The sequence below is a fragment of the Passer montanus genome, unplaced genomic scaffold (assembly GCF_014805655.1).
Source record: "Passer montanus isolate IOZ18808 unplaced genomic scaffold, ASM1480565v1 scaffold83, whole genome shotgun sequence".
Taxonomy (NCBI): domain Eukaryota; kingdom Metazoa; phylum Chordata; class Aves; order Passeriformes; family Passeridae; genus Passer; species Passer montanus.
This window is the reverse complement of record NW_024373590.1, coordinates 820286-843710: the sequence shown is the minus strand read 5'-3', so window position 1 is coordinate 843710 and position 23425 is coordinate 820286. Positions and strand designations below refer to the sequence as shown.

Sequence of the window (23425 nt, the reverse complement as noted above, 5' to 3'; positions counted from 1 at the left end):
GGGAACCACCAAGCAGAGCCTTGTCCATCCTCTTGACACCTGCCCTCCAGATACTCACAGACATTGATGTGGTCCCATCTCAGTCATCCTTCCTCCAGGCTGAAGAGGCCCAACTCTCTCAGCCTTTCCTCCTAAGAGACATGCTCCAGTCCCTTTCTTGCCCTGTGCTGGACCCGCTCCGGGAGAGCCACACTTCTCTTATTATTATGCTAGGAAACCCAGAAACGGACAGAGAACTCCAGATGTGTTTTCTCCAGGGCTGAGGAGCAGCATCACCTCCCTCCACCTGCTGGCAACACTCTTTCGAACGCAGCCCAGGACATCACTGCCCTTTCCCACAAGGGCACACTGCCGGCTCAGTCTCTTAAGCTCATTTACTGTTGTGGCTACTTCACCCACCGGTGGGACCCTGCCGGGCACTCAGCCTGGCCGAAGCCGAAGGCTGGCCGGCCGTGTCCCTCTCAGGTTCCGCAGCTCCCGCTGGGCGAGGCTGGCCCGGGAGGGCACACGGCTGCCCGCGGCCCAGCCGGACGCGCACCACCGAGCCCCGCGCCAAACCCAGCGCCCGTCCTGGGAGCCCGCACCCGGGAAGCGCCGGGACGGAGCTCATCCCCCGGCGGGTCTCCTTTCCCCTGGGACTGGTGGCCTTTCCCCGGGAGGGATGGCCGCTCCCTGGGGCGGGTGGCCTTTCCCCGGGAGGGATGACGGCTCCCCGGGGCTGTGGCCGCTGCCCGCAGCCCCCCGCCCCGGCGCGGGAGGAGCCGCCCTTCCCCGGCGCAGGCGCCGCAGCGCTCGGCCGGCGCCATGGCCCGCGGGGCGCTGCTCGGCGCCGTGGCCTGTCTGTGCTTCCTGGCCCCCGCGGCCCAGGCCTTCAGGAGGAGGGGACCCAGCGTGACAGCCAAGGTGACTCTCGCCCGCCGCCGGGGAGCCTCGGGACGGGTCGGGCGGGGCCCGCGGCCGGGCTGTCCCGCCGCCGTGGCGGCGGTGCCGGGGGCAGCGGCCGCCTCTGCCCGCGCCGCATCCCGGGCACAGAGGGCTTGGGGCGGGCTCGGCCTAGCGCCAGAACTTCACCGTTTTGTTAGGTTTTCTTGGTTGTTTGGTTGGTTACTTGGTTTTTAACCCCTTTGAGCATGTCGCTTTTCTGCAGGCGCTGGCACATCGCAGAGTTCGGGCCAGCAAAGCCCTCCTCTGGTTTGCAGATGTGGAAACTTTTAAATTCCTCGCCCTTCCGGCGCTGCTGCAGCCTCTGCTGCTGCCAGGGCAGTTTGTGGCTGCTGGTGCTGCCAGGCTGCCCCGGGCAGCACGGGGTTTAACTGCGCTGGGGCTTGAGCGTGCCTTGGATTTATTCATTCCTCCCTGCCCTCTCTGCTGAAACTCTGGAGAGGACCCGACGGGGCGCTACTGAGTTGATCGGCGAGTGGAGCATCTCTCTGGCCGGGGGGGCTGAGGGAGCTGGGCTTGTTCAGCATGGGGAAGGAGTGACTGAGAAAGGGCTTTTCAATGTCTGTGAGTGTGCCAAGAGGATGGACCAGCCTCTGCTCGGTGGTGCTCAGCTGATACACAGGAAGTTCCACATGAAAGTGAAGAATAACTTCTCTACTGTGCAGGTGACTGAGCACTGGAACAGATTGCCCAGAGAGGCTGTGGAGTTCCCCTCACAGGACATGTCCAAGAGCCACCTGGACACAGTTCTCTGCCGTGTGCTCTGGGATGGCCCTAGTTGAGCAGGGAGCTTGGTCCGGATGACTCGCTGTGTCCTTTCCACTTTGACCCACTCTGTCATTGTGTGAAGCTCTTGGTGTTGAGAGCAGTCCCTTTGTTGGCCCCGTAGGAGGTGCAGCGGTGCCTGCGAGGCGCTGCCAGCAGAGATCCGTGGATCCGGGATCCGTGGGGCGCAGTGCTGCAGGGCTCCTGGGCAGGCAGGATGGATGGGCTGTGTGCCTGTAGCACACGTGGGCATTGCAATGGCACTGCCCAGGAGATGGACTTGTGGGCTGTGGGGCTGGCTGGCGGGATGGGGATGCACCTGACTACTGCAGCGTGACAGCATCTCTTTCCAAAAAACGTTTGTTTGGTGCAGGAGGTGGGATGTTTGGTCCAACTTTGGAATTCCATGTTTCAGCCCCCAAGTGTTTTTCCACCTGCAGACAGGAGAGAATGCGGCCGTGCTGGGAAAGACACCTACACTCATGAAAGTGTGGCAGGGAAGAGCAGGGGCAGAACTGCTTCCTCCAGCATGGCTTCAGCATCCTAAGCCATGGACTTGTGGCTTTATTTCTGTACTTCATTGCCACTGTTGTCTGCAACTGCTTACAGTTTCATTGCCATGGACTTCTAGACCACAGATTTGATTTTTTTTGGGGGGAAGGGTAAATTTGACCTCCAAATAGTGTTCTGGAAATACGTTCCCATTTAATTATGCATAAAGTACTCCTTTTTCATTCCTTCTGCCTGGGCTATAATTTTATGCCCTTCTCTGATTGTTGTGGCACATAAAGAATTGCATTGCCAAATTGTCCTAGGCAGTGGTAACTTTACGAAGCTCATCAAATCACACCAGTTTTCTCTCTTGCAGGTTAAGTAATTTTCTGTAACCTTTCTTCATATAAAAGATATTCCATACCTGTTGAGCATCTGTTCTGCCCATTTTTCTACATTTTTTAGGTTGGTTTTATCACTTGGCAGTAGAGAGGCCAAAATTACATGTAGCACTCAGGGTGTGAACTCATAGTACAGATGTAGTTATGCCCATCTCTTTACTGTATCAATTTTAATTATTTCTAGTATTTGTTTTCCTTCTCTGACCTTCACAAGCCCAAAGCCAAATCTTTCACTAAACTACAGGGTGATTCCAGATGTATTTTGGCTCTCTTGTTTTGTCTTTACACTGTATACAGTATTATTGCATTTATGAGGTTATTACATTACCTGGTCTCTAAGAATCATGAGATCTTCCTTTCAAAGTCCCTTTAGTTTCCCTGAATAATTGAATGCTCTTTTCCTTTTTTCAGTTAGATGTACAGCATCTTGTGTAAATTGTATATGAATATTTTTATCAGAACCAGCCACTCTTACTGGTGTGTTCTTTTTTAATTTCAGTCTTGAAATACTTAACTGCAGTTTGTAAATACGATTAAATATTTATAAAAATATTAATAAGACTGAAAATTTATAATGTTTATTTTCTTTCAGAGTTTTTGCTGAAGAATTTGGCCAGATGTTTTTTGAGATTTAAAAGTGCTGTATCAACCTGCTCACAAGTGTCTGAATTTCCAGGGAACCTGTGGAAATACACTCATGTGAACATGGCTTTTCTATGCAGAAATAGCTATGCAGAAATAGCGTCTAGGGCTACCAAATATTTCCGTACTTGGTTTTGTGGCCAAAAATATGCAGAGACACATTTTTAAAAGTACTGGGTTTGTTGCTTAGGCAAGCAGCAGTGCTGCATATGAAGCCTTGTGGCTGTGCTAGGCTTGCACCATATGACAAACTTGTCTCCTTGTGCTGTCAACAAAGTGTATGATGTTTGTGCACTGTGGGGTGATTGTTTGGTAGCCTTGGTCTTGTCACTTATATATGCCTATGTATTTCAGGCAGTCCTACTGGAACAACATTTCCAGGCAAAATAGACAGGCAGTGGGTTTAGAAAATGTAGGAAGGCAATACCCCTTACCTAGATAACCCTGGCGGTACAATTCAGAGAGGTTTGTTTATAAAACCGTTAAAAAGTTAGTGAAAGTGTGCTGTTAATGCTTTGGGAGCCACACATCTAAGAAGCATGTTATTCAGTGCCAAGTGTCAAGGAAATGAATGAGGTGTATCAAAAGGAATTTTATTTCCTTTATAGCGCTTTTATAGTGTTAGCCAAAAGTTCAACAGTCAAAACCACATAGAAGATCAAGAAATGGTAGAAATGTTTAGTAGGAGAGCGTGAAAGAGGCATTCACATTGGAGAGACTGTGGTCATTTATTATCATTATTGGACTAATTTCTTTGCATTACAGACAAGTAATACTTGGTTGAGTGCCACAAGGAACAGCAAATACCACATCATAGGAATACACATTGCTGTTTCCTAGAAGTTGTAATAGCCTTTATGTAACTTTTTCAGAACTTCAAAATGCCTCATTTCCTGACAGCTGTTCCTATTTTCAGTAATTATTGGAACATTTTTGCACATTCAAATATGCATTCATAGATTCTGAACTATATTAAAATGTCTTGTAACTCATTTGTCTTTTTGAAGTTGCTTTTCAGTGACATGTGCGTTGAAGATTTAGGCAATCAGCTGAATAAAAAATCTGGCCTGATTATTTCTGTGCTGGGTTTGAATTCCTGTTTAGGAAGGCAACTGTTTGAGCCAAAGGATTGACTTCCCACTGTTTGTCAATTCAGTGGAATTTAGGCTTTTGTATATGTACTGATGCCTAAAACAGTGAAGATTATGAGTGGATAGCAAATGGTCATTTGTGGGGAGTGTCAGTACTATGCTTCCGTGTTATTTATCCCCATATGGGAATAGAATAGTTGTTCTTCCTTACTTTCATATTTCATTTTTTCCATTCAGTTTTAAAGACTTACCTGTTTGGGAAAAATCTTCTTGAGTACTGTCTTCAGACTTGAGATACAGCAGTCTCACTGAGCCATTAAAAGCAGTAGGAATCAAAACATATAGTCAATGGTTCTCAAACAATTTTCTGCATAACCCGATTTTGGTGGCTCTGAAAGGATTTGTCTGAAACAGCACCCTTAGGAATTGCAGGATACTATTAATACAGACCAGCCAGAAGTAATTTCTTACCACCTTACTCTTTGAAAAGCTTGGCTGTTTGCTGTGCTCACATCTATATCACTTTTGTTCCCTTCACAAAAATATTCAGGTGTTCTTTGATGTGAAGATCGGAGACAAAGATGTTGGCAGAATTGTAATTGGATTGTTTGGAAAAGTTGTCCCAAAGACCGTGGAGAACTTCATTGCATTGGCAACTGGAGAAGTATGTTTGCAGTTTTCTTCCACTTCTTCTGCTTGTGTACTCAAGTTTGGCTTGGGAAGGCAGTATGTATTTAATGTCGTTTCAGTTGTGAACTGTCGATTTTCATTTTCTGGAGCCTGTGCACAAGTGCTGTCCCCAAGGATGTGCACTAGTGTGTGTCTTCTCAGGTCCTTGGTTCACAAGATGTAACTATGAGGTGCTGGATATGAGCACCTCAGTCTGTCCCTGCCTTGCAGATCTAGCATGTGGAGTTACTGTGGTCAGATACCAGTCAAATAAAGACAATGGCTTTGATCACCTGAATAAATATCTTCTTTGTGGCAGTGCTGTTTAGATGGTTTTACCTGCACTTCAGTTTAATGTGTTTCTTGACTGTATTATATCCCTTGGTGGCATATTCTGTGAAATCTAGCTGTTCACAACTTGTGTATTTCCTTATGATTGTATATAGAACTGGATGTTATATTAATTTAAAGAATTATTTCATTTTCTTAGAGAGGATATGGATACAAAGGAAGTAAATTTCATCGTGTGATCAAAGACTTCATGATTCAAGGAGGAGACTTTACAGCTGGAGATGGATCAGGAGGTAATATACTTAGTATCTTCCAGGTTCCCTTTTCTTTGCTCAATGTCTGCTGAAAGTATGGGCAAACCAGCATATTCCTTCATGGTTTCTGCTCATATAAATGAAAAAACACCAAACCAGCCCACACTGGTTTAGAGCATCTAGTACTTTTCCAAGTGTCTTGTAGCCTAAGCTGCAGCTGTTTGGATTATCTGATTTATAAGTGTGTGTAGCTCTTCCTTTGTCCTCAATTTTTGCAGATAGCTCTTTTCTGTCTGTGACTTGTCCCCATTCAAGAAGCATGGCTTTGCGTGCTGGGCTGGAGCCACGTGACCAGCTGAGCTGCTCCTACAACTTACCGTCTCCAAAAGATGGATGTCTCCACCCTTCCCCTGCTCTGGCTTTGTGACAGCGCTCCTTCCCTGAGGCACTCACTGATTGCATGTATAGGTGAACCAGTTCAAGTCATCCAGCAGAAGTCTAATCGTGATGAAACAGTGAAAGCGCGTAGAGGGAAGGCAGGTAGGGAAGGAGGAGACTGTCCTCTCTGCCCTCAGCTCAGTCTGTTCTGAGGAACCGCTGAAATGTGCTGTGAGAAGGAATTTCTTAACAGGGAGAGAGAAAGAAATTAGAAGATGAGGGTCATGCCCTCTCCCTGTTTTTCTCTTACTAAAACTGAAACCATAAACTTGCTGGTGCTGTAAGTCCTGTCTGTGTGTATCACTTCTCCCTCCTGAGCCTACAGAAGAACAGTTCACTCAGGGGGGCAGTGCCAGCGCAGCATCTCTTGCACTGCACTTACTCTGGCTGCAGATTTCTTCTCTTCTTTTATATGCACATTCTTGACATGCTACGATTTGAACTGTCTGCATGAACTGTTAGTGATTTCCCTGCTGGGATAGAATGGAAAACACACATTTCTTTTTCTAGCAGTCAACAATGGGGAAGACCGTAATACCAAAGACAGTTTTAGCATTAAAGGTAGGCAGCATTTATTTGCCTGCTTATGTTGTTTAACAGGATAGCATTTGGGAAAAGTGTCCCCATTGTGCTAGGCACTGCACAAGTAAAGGGTGAGACAGACAGCCTTCTCTTTTCAGAGTAATGGTGGTTTAACCATGACTGATGTGTTTTCTCTGAACTGTTCTAGAAACGTCAGAGTCTTTATCTACACATACACACCAAGTATTTTAGTCTAACTTCCATTTGGTCTTTATATGTTTCTAAACATGCCTAAAGCAATTTCTTAGCATAAGGGAAAGGTTTAAATACTGAAATTGTCACAAAACATGGCAGTCTTATTGTTAGTGGCCATAAGCATGTACTTGAATTTGCTCAGCAGGATGAAGTATATCATTGTTCAGTGGTGTCTCTAAACCCGACCCTTGAAGGTATTCAGCTAGCTTAAATTCAAGGGATAAAGCATCATCAGCTTTGACTTTCCTTATGTGTGGTGGTTTAGCTTACCTTTTTACACAAAATGATTTTAGTTATGGAGTTGCTGATAACCATCAGCAATGATGGTGCTGTGTTTACTCAAACAATGAATCTTCAAGTCCTGAATTCATACTTCATTTTCCCCATTTTTGAACAAAAAGCAGCATTCATTTTATTTACTTTTTAAAGTAAAGTTTGCTTTCTTATTTTTTTGTCATAGGAAGAAGCATCTATGGAGAAAGGTTTCCTGATGAGAACTTCAAGCTCAAACACTATGGAATTGGATGGGTTAGCATGGCTAATTCTGGCCCAGACACCAATGGATCCCAGTTCTTCATCAGTGTGACAAAGCCTTCCTGGTTAGATGGAAAACACGTAGTATTTGGCAAAGTCCTTGATGGAATGGTAAGTTTAAAGTAGTGGTTGATCGGAACAAATTGTGCTCCATTATACCTCTCTTGGTATGGTTCAGAAACATGGTTCAGAAACAGCTGAGTATTCATCTAATACGTACACGGTAGAAAATGATTGTGAAGAGCTCCAGCTGGAGAGTTTAGAACTCAAATACCAGATATGGAAACCTGAACCATGCTTTTGGCTTTCACAGCCCTTATTTCAGACTGCTAAGTACTGAAATCAACATTGACACCTTTGCAAATTACAAATGAAGAAAGTTCAGCTCCTCCCTTCAGTAACACTGTTACCCATGAAATAATTATTTTTCTACAGGCTAAAATCAAATTTTGTAGCGCATGCTAGTTATGGGTAACACTTTCACTGTTAAGGGTTTTTAGAAGCAACTGAATGTAAAGCAGGCAAACACATACTGATGAGAGGCCAAATAGAATCTTAAGCTAAAAAATTATGGTTTCAAGTGATCATACTTTTATTAGTCTGGTTCTCCTTACAAATTTTTCCTTTTTAATCTATGTTTTGAAATTATTGGGGAAAATATGAACTGCTGGATGGACTTTGAGGAGTTTGAAAACTTCATCAGAATACTTGCCTCTCACTCCCACATTTGTACTGAATTCCATTTTCATGATCTACAGTAGTAGCTGTAAGTTTTTGAGAAGCTATTTAGACTTAAGTTTCAGCTTAATCAGATTAATGGACAGATATCAAAACCAAGTTGTCAATATACCTAAATTAATTTTGTCCTTTAAAAATACTGGTACCACACTAAAAATCTGTATGTGTGTGTGTTATATGCTAAAGGTAAAAGCAGTAACCAGATTTCTGGAAGCACAGTTATGCTGTACAATTAGAAAAATAATAATGTTTGCCTTTTGTGTTTTCTGGATTCACTTTCTGCTCACAGGCCACAGATAGAATCCTGAATGTGCCTGCTTAATCAGCTGAATGTACATTTTCAGTTGCCCCTTCAAAATGTTTCTGTTGGCTGAAGGATTTTCTAGGAGGGCAAACAGTCTTCCCTGTGCTTCTGTCAACTGTGTTTGATTTACAGAGTGGCACAACTGCTAATGTGGAAAGAAAAGGATGTGGGAAGTTGACAGGGTAAAGGCCTTTGTTCATAAGCTGGTTAATAAGCAGTGATGTTAGGTGCACTTTTTTGTTTCCGTGGCACCAGACTTCAGCCACTGGAGCTTCTTTGGCTAAACTGAACCTTTCTGTTTGTTCTTTTTTTGTTTGACAGTCGGTGGTGCACTCGATAGAACTCCAGCAGACAGATGAACATGATCGGCCCCTTCAAGACTGTGTGATTGTGAACAGCGGCAAAATAGCTGTAAAGGAACCATTTGTAGTTGAAGTTGGTGACTGGTGAGACCAATAGGCAGAATGAAAAGTAAAACTTAATCACTTTTCTTTAATGCCAGTTTTTGACCAATCTCAATGATCCACTGAGTTTTCTTCTCAAAACATACGAAGTTACATTTAGGCAATACTAATCATTTGCCAAATACAGTCTATACAAATATAGACTGTTTCTATAACAACTTGTTGGAGTTGCCACTCCTTGAAATTCAAGACATATCCCACCAAATTCTAGATCTTGTAGAAAAAGTCTTTAATGAAAAATACAGCAGTAATTCTCTTTTGCCAGGGTTTAAAATACAGTAATTTTGTTCTGTTTGGGAATTTTAGCAATGTTTGTTTTTGTCTTTTCAACTGAAAATATTTACTGTAACACTACCAGCATTTCTAAAAACATTAAAAAAAAAAGTAAAATATAGAAGTGTTTTGAATAAATAAACTTTGCTTTCAGATAAATACTTGAGAGCATTTTTTACTCCAGCCCCCAAAGTCTTTTTTTCTCACCTCAACTGATTCCACAAAATATGCAGGGGCTTTTGCTTTTCAGGAGATAAGGTTGTAAGGTTAGAGCAGAGATGGTAAATTTTCCTAATCTAAACATATCAGATAAAGTCCCTGTCTTTCAGAGAACCACAGTATTCAGATACCATTCTGTGATCAAGAACAAGCAGCTTTTCTGTCTTATTGAATAAGGTAGGCTGTTAGGAGCTGATTAAAACAGAAGAATTCTTGTTTTACAGCATGGTGAATTTTGTAACACTTAACTAATGCTACTTATTTTAAAGCTCAAACACTTTTTCTTTACATTTTACTGTAAGTTTGAGAACTTCAGGTTCATTTTTTTTTGTGATGCTTCATAAATAACTCTTAAGCTGACAACTGGTAGCTTTCAGAGGAGATCATTGTAGGGTAACACTTAAGAGACACCTGTGTTAAGTTCAGAGCAGATATGTGGATATTTTTCGTTTTGAGTTGACTGTTTTAGGACTCAAGACGGAAGAGGCAGTGCCAAGATGTGATGAAGGGCTCATCCACCTGTAACATGGGCAGGCAGCACACCACTCCTTTGCAGTGACTTGTTTCCTGAAGGGTGTCCTGAAGGAGCTCTGAGGTATCCTGAGCCAAAGTGATTCAGGGTAGAAGAAGCTCCTACAGCACAGTGCTTGCAGGTGCATACTGGCATTCCGAGCTTGTAGGTACCTACTGGCATTCCACTCACAAGGAAACAGGAAAAAACTGTGCCTAGGGATTTAACCCAGGTTCTCCTGACATATCATTTGCAGTTAGAGGATGCTCCTGCTGGTTCTTCAACCACAGTCCTGGGGCCTCTTCTGAAGGCAAATACTGACACTTCTTTTCAGTGACCTGTGAAAGGATGAATGTCCTCTGCAAACAGAACTGGAGGAGAACTTGGCAAGGGCCTCTAAATTTGCCTAGTGCTAGGCAATCAGATTTTCATTTTACCCCTGATCACTTTTCTTTCTTTACTGTTTAAAGTAAAATTCTCTGAAAAGCAGCTCTGGGAGCAGGGTTAGCAAGCAGGAGTGAGAATGCCTCAGTCTGCCAGTAGCTGAATGCTCTCCTGGTGGCCACAGACCTCATAAAGTTATGGTACCTGAACAAGTGCTGCAGTCACAGGCCTAACTTTCTTCCAAGTCCCAGTTTTCCACTCTCCCCAAATGGCTTCTAAACACATTTAGTAGTTAGAGCAGGCAACCTGTGTGTCTCCAGGATCTGACTTACGTTTGTGCCCAGCTTTGCCATTGCCACTTTTGTGTAACAATCTCTTCTGCTGATAAGCCCAGTGACTTACTCTGTGTTCCATTAACCTTTTTTCACCAAGACATACAGTTCTGTAAGGCTACCATGTTCAGCTAAGCTAAGACCTAAGAGCTTTAACTGAGCACACAGGTATTTTCTCACACTTCATGGGGAGACAGACATCTGTGAGACCCGTCTCAGGCGACAGAATCTCAGAAAAATTTCAACAGAAAAATATCACAAAAAACCACTGAAGTGGTACATTCATGTCCTAGTAATTTATTTTGTAATGTTCAGTAGCACACATACAAATTTCCAGTTAAATCTGAGCATACATATACATGTATCAGTTTTAGTTTGATCGTAATCTTAATAATATTCTTACTTTAGTTTACCACAGAGCTGTATGTTCTGTGACTTATAAAATGTTAATATGTGGAATACAGTCAGCAAGTTGGTGTGGAGAGTAAACAAACACACAGATTAGATGTCATAACTGAATGGAGATATGCAAAAGCTACATAGAAGCTCCTGGTAAATAAAATAATTTCAAATGAAATCTAGAAAATTTCCTCAGAGAATCTGTTTCAGAATGTGAAATCATGTTTCCAATTCTGCACACACTCTCTTCAGCACTTTTAATCCATCAAGTGCCAGAAATGGGTAATGTGCTGGGAAAAATCCTGGTGCAAAATGGTTTAGTGTTTGCTTTAAGAGAAATTATAGAAATAATTAGTAAAACTTTTCTCTTCAAAGGTTAGCATAATTCAGTGTATGACTTACAATATTTAGTGTTAAATAGAGCATGTCAATATATAGAAAGTATAAATAACTTCAATACTGTTGTTTCCATATCTTTTTAAAAGCAGCAACTATAATGACAGTGATTTTATTTAAAAAGACATAATGCTTGAACTTAATCTGAGGTTGTGCCTCTTGCTTCTGAGCATAATTTTCACATCAAAGAATTTTGTTGCTGTTAATTCTATTAACCATGACTTCAGCTTCTTCTTGCCTTGTATTACTTCTACCTGGGCAGTAAGTGAGGATAAAATATTCCATGTAGAATGCCGTCTATAACTACGTTTGGAAAGTCATCTGGAAAAAAAGGGAAAAAAAAGAAACTTATTTTCTTATCCATGCCAGTACAATATAAATGTTTTTGTGAAACTTAACTAGGTAAGGCCTCATTTACTTTGGGTTACTACATCACTCAACTGTTTATCCATGTTGAGGATGTGCTATTAGTAATGCTGTTTCAGCACTAAAGCCACTTTAGGGTAGCACTGGGCATTGCATGAATGCGCTGCCAGATTTGTAGCTTATTGATTTAAAGGGATGTTCTAATACTTAAGGCTGCTAGGCTCCAGCTCTTTATCTGAATCTTTTCTCACAAGGAAGATGGATTACACTGGCAATTCAGTTTCTAACAAAATCTCAATATACTTGAAGAAATTTCTAGATTACTACTGGGAATACTTCAAAGCTGTTTTTTGTATTGTGGTTTACAGCAATGTTTAGACTGAGAAGACTTGAGGATGCCTGTACAAAAATGATTATTTGAGGCAAATTTTCAGGTTATCCAATCAACATAAAATGTCACGTTACAAAATGTCATCCTACAGTACTTGAAGGAAAAAATCCCCACTACTTTCTTGTCATGGATGCAGAGGAAACTGCCAGTTAATTTTCACATTCCATTTGGCATGAAAGAACTGCCTGATTAAACACAGTAATAGATCCATGTACATGGATGTACACTGTTGAATTGAAAAGATTTTTGAAATGCACCAACACATCAGATTTTAATGAAGGGTCTATTTAAATAGGCATTAAAACTAATAATTTCTGATCACATCTTACAACCTTAAAATTGTTAGTATATTAGAAATTGATTTCGTGCTAAAAGCAGATGGTTCCTGATGCAGAACTTCCCACAAAAAAACAAACCTTCAACTATCAGCCTACAGGTATTCACAAAGGAGAGATGCAACTTTTATAAAAAATCATTAGTACTTGATAAATTAGATCACTGAGTGGGTGGGAATTAAGGTTTGCCCCTAATTCTTTCACATAAATAATTTTGGAAGCAAAATGCTGAGCAAAGTTAGACTTGGACCCTCTAAAAGCAATCTTTATTGTCTTAAATGTGGTATTTCATTGTTATTAATAAAGTGATTTCAGAATATTACAGATGTTATGAACATAGATACTTTAGGATGTTTTTATGAATGGTAACCTCCACTGTAAACAATATATGCATAATTCTACCCAGCTTCTCATAGCAAGTCATAATCATAATTATATTTTATTATCTATATTATTAAAATTATAACTTGCTAATATTTTGAATCTATTAGTGTTTCCTCAAATCCTCAAATCCAAGATCATCTGTCCCAAATTACCATGGCATAATGACCCTATGCAGTTGTCATTAATGTTACCAAAATACACTTGTAAAGGTGATCTGATGCTTTCCTTGTAGATTAAATGATGCAGTTCCAGAAACCAGTTTTTATTGGTTCTTCTATAACATACAGCATATATAGGAAAATAAGGATTAATTTTGAAAATTATACAACCTCACAACATTAGATTTAATGTGTGCATTTTCTGCTTAAAAATCAAGCATATCAGTTTAAGTTAAATACAACTAAAGTATATATATAACTTAAGTAGAAACACAACAAAGCACAGTCTTGCAGATCTGTGACCCTTGCGTGGTTTAAAGAATCATCAGAATAATTTTCAAACAACTGACAGTAAATCTAAGATCCCACTTTTTTAGCTTCCAAAGTATTATCTCAATTTGAAGCACATTAGGCTTTTCCTTTATTTTTCTTAAGAACAATATTTTTTCTTTCTCCCTTTACCCTTACACAAAAAGTAATGTGCACTTGGGCCCTCAGATTGTTAAATACATCCTGAAAAAGGGAATCTGAAAATCAATGAGATTTGTAACTGTGGATCTTATTTCTGGAAAAACTGTCTTGCAACTCAACAGTGCTTAAAGCCCAGTCACTAGAATAATGGCAAGACTGTATTTCATAAAGACAGGTGACAGTGCAATGACAGGGTAAAAATGTTCTTTGAGTGTTATATTCCAGAAATAGTTTTTTATTTTGTTTAAAACTCACACTATTTCCTATTTATTGAAATATGTTAACACAGGCATTCCTGTATACAGGAAAGACTTCTGATTGAAATTCACCTTCTCCAAAGAAAACATACAACAAATAGTTATTTGTTAATGGACACTTACTTTTGGTCATAGGTTGAACAACTTTGGCTGTTTTTACAAAGGAATCAGAGTCTATCAAAGTAAGAACTAATCTGAGAGGGAAAATTTTAGAAAGCTGATCTATATTTTCTCTGTGCTGCAAGCTAAAAGAAGAAGAATTAAAGGCAATGTTTTGTAAACAAAAACTTTGTTTCTTTCTAACTAGACTTGAGTCAACTAGTAGAGGCTCTAGACTCAGGACTTGGTTTTCTTCTTCCTTTTTTAAACTCACATTCTCGTTTGTGTTTTAATTCATTTAGTTAAAGAATGACTTGCAGTGAATTTGATGTTTTAGGGTTTTCAAATACGAAGAATCACCTGCCATATAAAATTCTAAATAGTGTGGATCAAGGTCAGAAAATGCCTTAGCAAAAGTCTGAAATGTCCTTTATATCATATGCCATTAATGAGGCCTACTCAATATTTAAACATGTTACTCATTAGAAGAGGACTTTATCTTAATGCTTTTTTGCATTACTTCAAAGAACAGTTACAAAATTCATTGGGAAGTTCGTAATGATTTCATACAAAGGAACCTTAGCCTTACTTAGAATACACATTATGTGGAAGGGAGATAAATACCATCACAGAACTACAGAATCTTGAAATCTTATAGCAAAATGTTACATGTGGGCTGGAAATACTAAGCACCATCTCAGTTTTTTGGAATAACTGTATATGAAATCCATTTTCTCTCTTCAGAATGGTATGGAGTTACATGATGCTTGTCATTTATACCAGGCTCTTGAGTAATCAAGTATACAAATAGGAGGAGCATTAAACACTAAGATTAAGACATGCAGTGTGGCTCACTCGAAATATTAGTATAGGCAGCATCTGGACCAGATTTTAAACAGAGGTTAGTCTGTGGGTGATTCTTTATTACTGTTGTCACTTGGGTCAGACGTGACCCTGTGCAGTGACCCCCTCCCCTTCCTGTGCTTTGGTTCATCGATTTTGTGATCTGTACTTCAGCCTCAAATGAACATTCAGTCTGTGAAATCAGACTAGTGCTAACTCAAAGTAAAAGCTAAACAACCTTGTAGTGTGTCTTCTGATGTGGACCTGAGTCACGTTGGACCTCTGTTGTCAGAGTTTCACTCTAGTTACACATTGGAGTTCAGTAAGACTTCATAGGTTCAACAGTGTTTGGCCCCCACTACTAGCTAGCATGGGCATTGCCTGCAAGAGAGACTGCTTAACCCTCTCAAAATATATGAGCTTGTCCCTGTGGTTTTGGTAAACAGCTTGAAAAAACAGCAGAACCACAGAACAGCTGCTGCTGGGAGATGACTGGAGGTGATGTGGTCCAAACGCCTGTTCAAGAAGGAGCAGGCAGTTGCCAAGGACCACGACCAGGCAGCTTCCGAGCGTCTGCAAGAGCAGAGACCCAATACTGCTATGGATGACCTGGGTGTGAGCTTGGGAAAACGTTCCTTATGTTCTAGTCTTACCACTGGGCAGCACTGAAAAGAGATTAGCTTAGTCTTCCTTATGCCCTCCCTTCAAGTATTTATAAACATCTTGAGAAAATACCAAGGAAGTGCACTCCACTGTCTAGGAAAAGCAAAAATGTGTTCTTTCCTAAATTTATTCTTAAAATCTTAATCGATTTTAAGGCAGTGTGAGAATCTGATTTCTACACAGTATTTTGTAAAATAAAAAAAAGCCACATTAAAAAAGAATTTTTGTGCAGTTCAGGGAGAAAATTCTCTTCTGAAAGCATATTAAATTTTTATATAAAATATTTATTAGAAATAACAAGTTCAAACAAGTAAAGTGACAAAGCCAAGAGGAACCCACTCTGAAATTGGTACTTTTTTACCCTGCACACATTGAATTCGAGACAGGGTAAATACTCTGAATTATTAATTTAAAGAACTTTTTATATTGAAGATTTTATAACAATTTCCAATGCTCTTTTGAACCACGTAAGTCTAATGTAAGTGTCCTGTGAAATACATCACTTACACTTAAAGTACACTTTTTTCCCCCATAAAAAGCTCCAGAGGTTATGAATGATAAGAAATAATAATCCAAGAATCCAAATGGAAATACAAACATGCTTGCAGTAGATCAGCTGGTGTTTAGGGAAAAAGCACTTAAAAAGGACCGGGCCTCCAAGTTCAAATCCTTCAGGCAAAACAGCCAAAGGGTCAACAACAAGAAAAGCAGTGTTCTTCTTTTGATTTGAATTCTCAGTAGGTTTGCCTGAGAGAACAATTGTGGGGAAAATTCCACCCTTTTACAAATCACCCACTCCATTTAGTGTTTTAATGGTTTCTTACACAAGAACTATCATTTTATTGGCAGGTTATTAGATTTTGGACCAGTGTCATTTGACTAGGCTGGTACTCATAATAATAATAATGTGGTTTATGCAGTGCAGGGTCAGATCAGTAAAGTGCTGTTAACAGATGACAGGTTTGATTACCGTTGGCTTTAGGCAAGACATATGGATCCCTTAGGAACAGCAGCACAGGCTGGTGGGACAGTTTGCTGGAAAGGTCAAGAACAGGGATGTCAGTATCAAGGGACAGCAAACAGACTGTTCTACAAACTATCTTTGATGAAGTGAGGTGGTCAAGCTGCCAGGAGCCATGCAGTGGTTCCACACACCAGTGCTGCCCAGAAGGGCAGGCTCCATCTCCAGGAAGCAAAGCTCACTGCTCCTCAGCCATACAGTGAAACCCTCCATGTCAAGCAGGAATGAAGAGGCTGCATCCAGGAGGACTGGCTTGCAGCTCTGAGACCTCCTGATGCTGCTCTGCTCCGTGGCACGTGGTGTCCTGCAGGCTACAAGACCATCTACAGCCAGGCTCCATAGGCTCTCCAGGCCACCAAGCTGACTCAGATGTCACCATGTTCTTACAGCCCCCAAAGCTGCAGCTGTATCCATCACAGTGGAGAGAAGCCCCTGGAAGCCCCCCAGGCCTGACTCTCGCCCTTGGCCACGACATGGACAGCCTCCCCCAGCCCTCTCCATGCTGCTCTGTAATATACATTCCAAGTAGTGCAACCAGATGCAGATGAAGTTCTATCAAATGGATGGGGAAGAACCCAGATCTCTAATTTCTTCAGCTAAATCTTCTTGCTACAAAAAATACATTCCCAGATATATTTCAGAGCTGGCAGTGTTCTGTCAGTTTTGTAAGGAATTTCTCAACACTAGCATAAGGATGTTCAAGCCACACTAAAAATGGATAGATATAGCACAGCTGATGGTAATATTTAACAAATAAAATTTTAATGCTAAACTACTTCTAATTTGTTAACTGCAAGGAAAAAAATAAATGACAATAATTTAAGTAGTTTATTAATCAGGTGCCCTATAAAGAGCAGAAATCAAGCTCACCTTGATTCTTCAGATTCTGTTTCATCAAAAGACCTGCAAGTAAAGTGACAGGAAGCTTTGGTTACAACAAAATTGATTTTACAATTAAAACCCCCAAATAATTTAAGAATCACCAAAGGCTGCAATCTTCTGGTCAGTGGCCACATAATGGCACATAAGGAAATATACAAGAGGGATTGTATCATTTTATAGCCACCAACACTTGAAAATGACAGCATCTATTTTACTATAGCAGATTAATTTCCATCTATCTGTGAAGTGCTGAGATGTAGTTCCACTGGCTGATGTCATTAACTGCAAGTGAAAACTACAAGCCTGATAGCTTCTGGACACTCTGGACACTGTCCTGTGCCATAGAGACTTCCAAGGATAAGAGTGCTTCAAAATTATGTTCAGGTAAGTTTGTCTTCTCACTGCTGCGGATCCAAACAGCCTGCCCCAAAGTGGAAAAGCGCCCTGTGGCTTTCTGGGGAGCACGTTCTGGTAATGCTTCTGTGCTACCAACCACATCATCTTACAGAGCAGAAGAAATTCTACCTATAAAGCTCACAGCTGCAGATGGTAACAGAGTTTCCAGGTACACTGCTTTGGGTATTTCTGTAGCTGTTACACTCATCACACCAAGATTCCCTTATGCCTCTCTGGTTAGGAACCCTGCCCAGGGGTCGGGCAATCGGGTCACTGGGGTAATGTCATCAGAAAGATGAAAGAACCTCATTTTTGAACACACAGAGTGAGATCATAAAATGATCATGGAATGATGCACTATTTTGTGCAGATATGATCATAAAACACATGCAAAGGCTTTCTACGCAATTTTACTGAGTGCTTATGAATATCTTACGTTCCAGTAGATACTTCATGATCTACAAGAAAGTAATATTTTTCTCATCTAGCTCTCCTTTGCTTTCCAAGAATATTACATTAAACTTCTCTTCTGTCGTTGAACATGCTGGATTTATTTTACGACCTTTTGGGGATATATAAACATACTTAACATGAACCTAACGTCCATTTATTTTACAGTGTTAGAGTTGGCAGCAAGACCATTTTAAGTCAATGGAATTGCATCAGCACTGAGTGGATATGGGCCTTTTGGCCTCCATATATTTTTCAGTAAAAGAGAGCTTACCCACAGCTTTCTGCTTTTGGCAAAGTAGGTACATGACGAACATTCAGAAAATCGAGAAAAATCTTAGGGAGCTCTTCATTTTCTAAAATGACTGTCTGTAAAAAAAAAGGCACAATAGAAACCCAAGTTAAAAAATATTTTAGATATTGCACAGCTCCATTCAAGCTACTAAAACATTTCTCTATTGCACTACTTTTCAGTTATCCATTTTTTACACCTATTTTGGAATGCCTCTTTTTTCCTATTGGAAAACCTTGATGAATCACTTAGAAATAGATTCACTTATGCTACCCCGTTCTTTTCACCTGCCATCACTGGTGCCAACCTATACTCCTCTCAAGCAAAAATGTCTGATTCTGGAACTAAGTTACTGGTATGCTCATTTGTGAATAAAATTATGTTTATTTAAAATATAAAATAAAACATCCTCAGCTTAGTGCTTTCATGTTCACCTCATAGAAGATTACCATCTGGCTTATGAGCAGAAGAAGTCTTCACTTTGTGCAGTTTTATTAATGCACGTCTTGGTAAAAGACAACAAGGGAAACTCCTTGCTTGGCTTGACAGGTCAGCTTACAGTATACTCCATGTATCTGCACTACGGCTCTGAATGACAAAGCTCTGACCATGCAGCTGCTGGCCAGACTTGCCACATTCTTCCACAACCGCGATACAACGGCCACATACTGGCCAGACTACATCCTCTGTTTTTTCCCTTGGTGAGATGATCTGTACTTTCACAAGGCAAAGAAAAACAGTTCATAAATTCAACCAATGTCTCACCTGAAAGATAAAACCCCTATTTCTTTACTGCTCATTCTGACATGCATTCTGAAAACGTGTACTTCACAAGAAAAATGAAGCCGTAAGCTTTCTTAAAGAGATTTCCATCAAAAAGGCCTGATCTGAAGTGAATGTATGGAAGAAACTTCACTGGATTTAAAATTAAATTGACTCCTAGAAGCAAAGCTTTCCATGTTCAGCCTGTTCACTTTCCCACCCTATGACAGAAGAAATAAATATAGAGAAGAAACAAGTCTGTAAAGACACGTTATTCTTACATTCAGAAGGTATCTTACTCCTGTGTGTGTTTTCTTCTACATTACAATATCACAAGGGAGACACTGGTATGTAGAGGATAGCAGGATCCCCAAAAAAAGAAAGGTTGGAAGAGACATCTAGAAGTCATCTAGATTTTATAGCAGGTATTATAGCAAATGGTTTGGTTATTTGTGTAAGGAAAATCTGCTTAATATTAAAATTACATAAGATGTGAATGGTCTTAAAAGCATTTAAAAACAAAGGTATTTGAGAACTGGATATTTTTTTATGTTACATTTGCAAATCTGAATTCAGAGGCTATACTTTCTTAACAGCTGAGGCCATCACTAAAATGCTTGAAAAAAAGTTCAGGGAAAAATGCAGCTTTTGAACTTTTCTGTTCTAGATTTTAAGGGATGTAACAAACAAGGAGGTCTAAGATGTTGGTAAGTGTTAAGCCTTTCAGTTCACCTCTATATGAACATGCTGCATTAAAAAATGCCACTCTGTTTGCATTCTGCAAAATCAGCACTCTGCTGCTGAAAAATTTATCCCATTCTGCATTCAGGTTATGCACAAAAGAAGGTGTGGAGGGGGATGCATATTCAGAGAGTGTGTGAATTGCATAGAAATGTGTATAACTGGCTCAAATAAAACCATCTTCCTAAATTATATGCAATGAGGATCTGCAAAAAGTTGTAGAAATATGTTTAAGGGCATCTGATGCTTATGTGCAACTTCATACATACAACTCTTGACAGCTTCTTCTAAAAGCTGAGCTGCCTGCTGAGGCTGCTGAATGGAGCAGGGAAGAACAGAAGGATACACCATTTTATAAAAGAAAAACTACTGACAGGTCTTGCAAGCTTATTTGCTTCTACTTCCACTCACTTGAGACTAATATCTCATTCTATTTTTTTTTTTCCCCATAACATGTATCAAGTCAAGCCAAGCCCTGCCTGACCAAATAACTTTCACAAGAAGATGTAAGCAAATAGTATCCATTTTACTGTGTTAAGCCATACAGTTTGTTAGCAGTCAATAACACTGCTTTGGTGATCACTTTAAAATGTAGAATTCGCAGAGAAGCAAAGGCTATTTTGCACATCACTGTATTTATACACCACCTCTGCTGACTGGGAATTTTGTAATTTCCAGAATTTTATGAATGAAGAAATGACCGCATTGACCAAAGGAGGATTTTGCAATTGATGTAATGTAATGTGACATGGATTTTTAAGCATTAAAAATAAAAATATGAAGTTTATAAGTTAATTATACTAATAGGGGGCAAATTATCTTCTGCCTTGACTTCACTGGCTTTGATTCAACAAGGGGTGAGGATATAATCTTGCCATTTAAAATTCACAGTGGAAACCAAAGGAAAGGAGGAAAAAGAAAGGAAAAAAAAAGCCTGATAACAACAACAACAAAACTAAACCATAACAAAGAGAAACTAACAAAAACCACACAAACCCCAAACTGCCCAACCAACCAATACCAACACAAAACCTCTACAAGCATCAACCAGCCACAATGTATTAGGTGTGTGGATCTAGGGGGAAAAAAAAAGTAAGCATTCTCAGCTTCCTATTTAAGTTAAAAAAAAATTACTCTTAAATCAGAAATGTTATTATAATTGGCTTAATTTACCTGGAACAATCCATAACACAACAGATTTTTTACTTCTGTTTGAAAACGTGTAAGAAATCCGTATTTTGCAAATCTGACTATCTTTACATGATAGGTGTACAGAAAAGGAAGGAGCAGATAAAGTTTCTCAACCACTACCTATAATTTATGATGTAATATGCTCAACTGCAGGATTTGTTCAAGTGAATATATGATATTGGCTTGTAAGCATGACTAGCTATCTTGTTTGCTCTGCCGTCAGAAACTGAAAGATAAATATTTTCAGAGAAAGAAAAACTCATATTTAGTTCTTTGTAACGTGAATTTTTGTTGCATCAAATTTCTATCAAGATCATAGCAATGAATTTCAAATATGGACTCCAGAGTACAGAGTAAGCTAATTTAAGAAAAAATCCTCAGGATGTGTATTTCCTTCCTAAACTAAATAAAACTCCCCCTTCCCCCAAAACTAAACCTCTAGCAAGTGATTTGGGAAGTGACTCCAGAAATACATTTTTCAACTCATTGATTTCAGCTGAACTAAAAGTACCATATTTTCTTAGAAAATTGTAAAGGGTATTTATCTGTTACTGTCACACTTTAATGAACTACTCGGTGCTTAAGGAGAAAAACCCACAACACAACACAAGGGAAAGTCTGATGTTTACATCAGTAGAAATGTCTTTTTCATTGGAAGGGTGCAATTATTATTATGTAAGACAAATCATAAAATCCTCGATTTTTCTACCTTATCAGTTTCATAAAATCATGTTCCCTAAGGATGTCATTGATTAGTTGCACATGTTCTTTCAGTGACATCTGAAATACTTAATTGTCGGTTATCTTTTCTCCTTCAGTAAGTAAAATATAGTCACAAAATTGCAAAGGGACTTGTTCTGTCTTAACCTTAGCTAGATGCCATCATGCAGTGGAAAACAGTGCTAAAATATCACAGGATAATGCTCTCCAACAAGGGAGACATATAAACAGCATAATGATTTCCCATGAGTTTCCTTTTTAGAAAATTGTCACTAAAGCCAGGGTAAATGGTGACATATCTTCACAGAGGACACTGTGAAATCGAACAGTGGCATTCTAGTTAGGCCCAAACCTACTCATCAGCCAATTATAACAGTAACTGAACATCTTGCTGAAAATCTGAACAAGATCACTTCGCTAACCTTCAGAGATCATGCCAAAGAAATGCATCATTTTCTATTATTATTATTATTGTTGTTGTTGTTGCTGGTTTTAATGAAGAAAGACTTAAAAATAAATTTCTTACAGTCATCTATCACACTTTCTTGAGTTTGCTGGAAGAACAGTTGGAAAGGGAGAAAAGAGAGTGGGAGCTGAGTTACAGGGTTTTTACAGACTTTTCTATTCAATCGGGTTTAGTTTGAAAGGCTGTACTGTTAGGGTGAAAAAGTTCATGACAGTTTTTCCTCTCTTCACAGGGAAAGATGCTTCACAATACCTAATTCAGTGGTGCAGCTAAAATGGGGGAAAAGAAAATCAATACATTCCAGCTACAGTAAGTAGGCTAGAGTGTCAGTCTCCACTGGGACTAAAATCCACACCTTTTAGAACATTTTAGAGTCTATATTCTTCTATTAACCTGCTTTGCCTGAACTGCTTTATACAGTCCCATGAAATGATAAAAAGGTTATCAAAAGAACACATTAGCTAAAAACCAAGTAGACAAAGGAACGAGACTAGAAAGATTAAGCTTTTTTTTTTTAAATAATAAGCAGATACAATCATGTTTTATAATATACATTGTGAAGAACTATGAAGAAACTCGCTCCTATGTTCAGTGAGGCTTGTTAGAGGTTATTAACTGAGATTAATTCTAAAAGAATTTCCACTTCTCATTACTACCACAAGCATTCACATATGTAAGAATAGAACAAGTTTATCAAACATGCTTAAAAACCTGTGTAAGGTTTCAAGAAGCGTGCAAACACATGTACAACAACACAGAGGTGATGCTCCATATGAAGCACCAGCCAGTTAACACTGTGTATCAAAGAGAAGTCCACAGTAAGACTGTTGACTCCATGCAGTGGAGCTTGAAAGGGAACAAATATTGACTATAGGTATTATAAGACAAAATACATCCAACGAAGATCCAGAAGTTCTGACTGAACTATCTGAAAGATAATGTAAAGTTAAAGAGTTTAAAAAAAAGAAGAACAGAGGGGAATTGCACCTCTACACCTCAAGACTGGAGGATACTTCCTGTGAGCTTAAAACTCCCCCGGTATCTCCTGAGTGACAAATCCGTCTATCACAGTAATCTCAAGCTATGCAAAGGATAAATTAGATGAAAGGGAAGCCCAACAGATTAAATGACTACTGGATGACCAGTGAAAATGTGTATGCAGAAATTCGTGACAGTGTCTATAACTTACACTGCAAGGCAGTTAACTTATTTTAAATAAAA

At 39.8% G+C, this 23425-nt stretch overlaps 2 protein-coding genes across 2 annotated transcripts in view; one reads left to right on the top strand and one right to left on the bottom strand.

The window, feature by feature from the left end:
- The first annotated feature begins 746 nt into the window (after positions 1-746).
- On the top strand, positions 747-9228 carry PPIC (peptidylprolyl isomerase C). Its single transcript, XM_039733105.1, has 5 exons — positions 747-903; positions 4884-4997; positions 5493-5586; positions 7223-7407; positions 8660-9228. The coding sequence occupies exons 1-5, from the start codon at positions 805-807 to the stop codon at positions 8786-8788; spliced, it is 621 nt and encodes a 206-aa protein (XP_039589039.1). The 5' UTR covers positions 747-804; the 3' UTR covers positions 8789-9228.
- Positions 9229-10795: 1567 nt separating this feature from the next.
- SNX24 (sorting nexin 24) overlaps positions 10796-23425 on the bottom strand; it is an 87910-nt gene continuing 75280 nt past the window's right edge. The window contains exons 4-7 of the mRNA XM_039733106.1: positions 18307-18401; positions 17175-17207; positions 16254-16318; positions 10796-11637 (exon numbers count right to left, since the gene is read on the bottom strand). Of these exons, the coding sequence (XP_039589040.1) occupies positions 11567-11637; positions 16254-16318; positions 17175-17207; positions 18307-18401 (264 nt within the window). The 3' untranslated portion in view covers positions 10796-11566. The remainder of the gene's footprint in view (positions 11638-16253; positions 16319-17174; positions 17208-18306; positions 18402-23425) is intronic.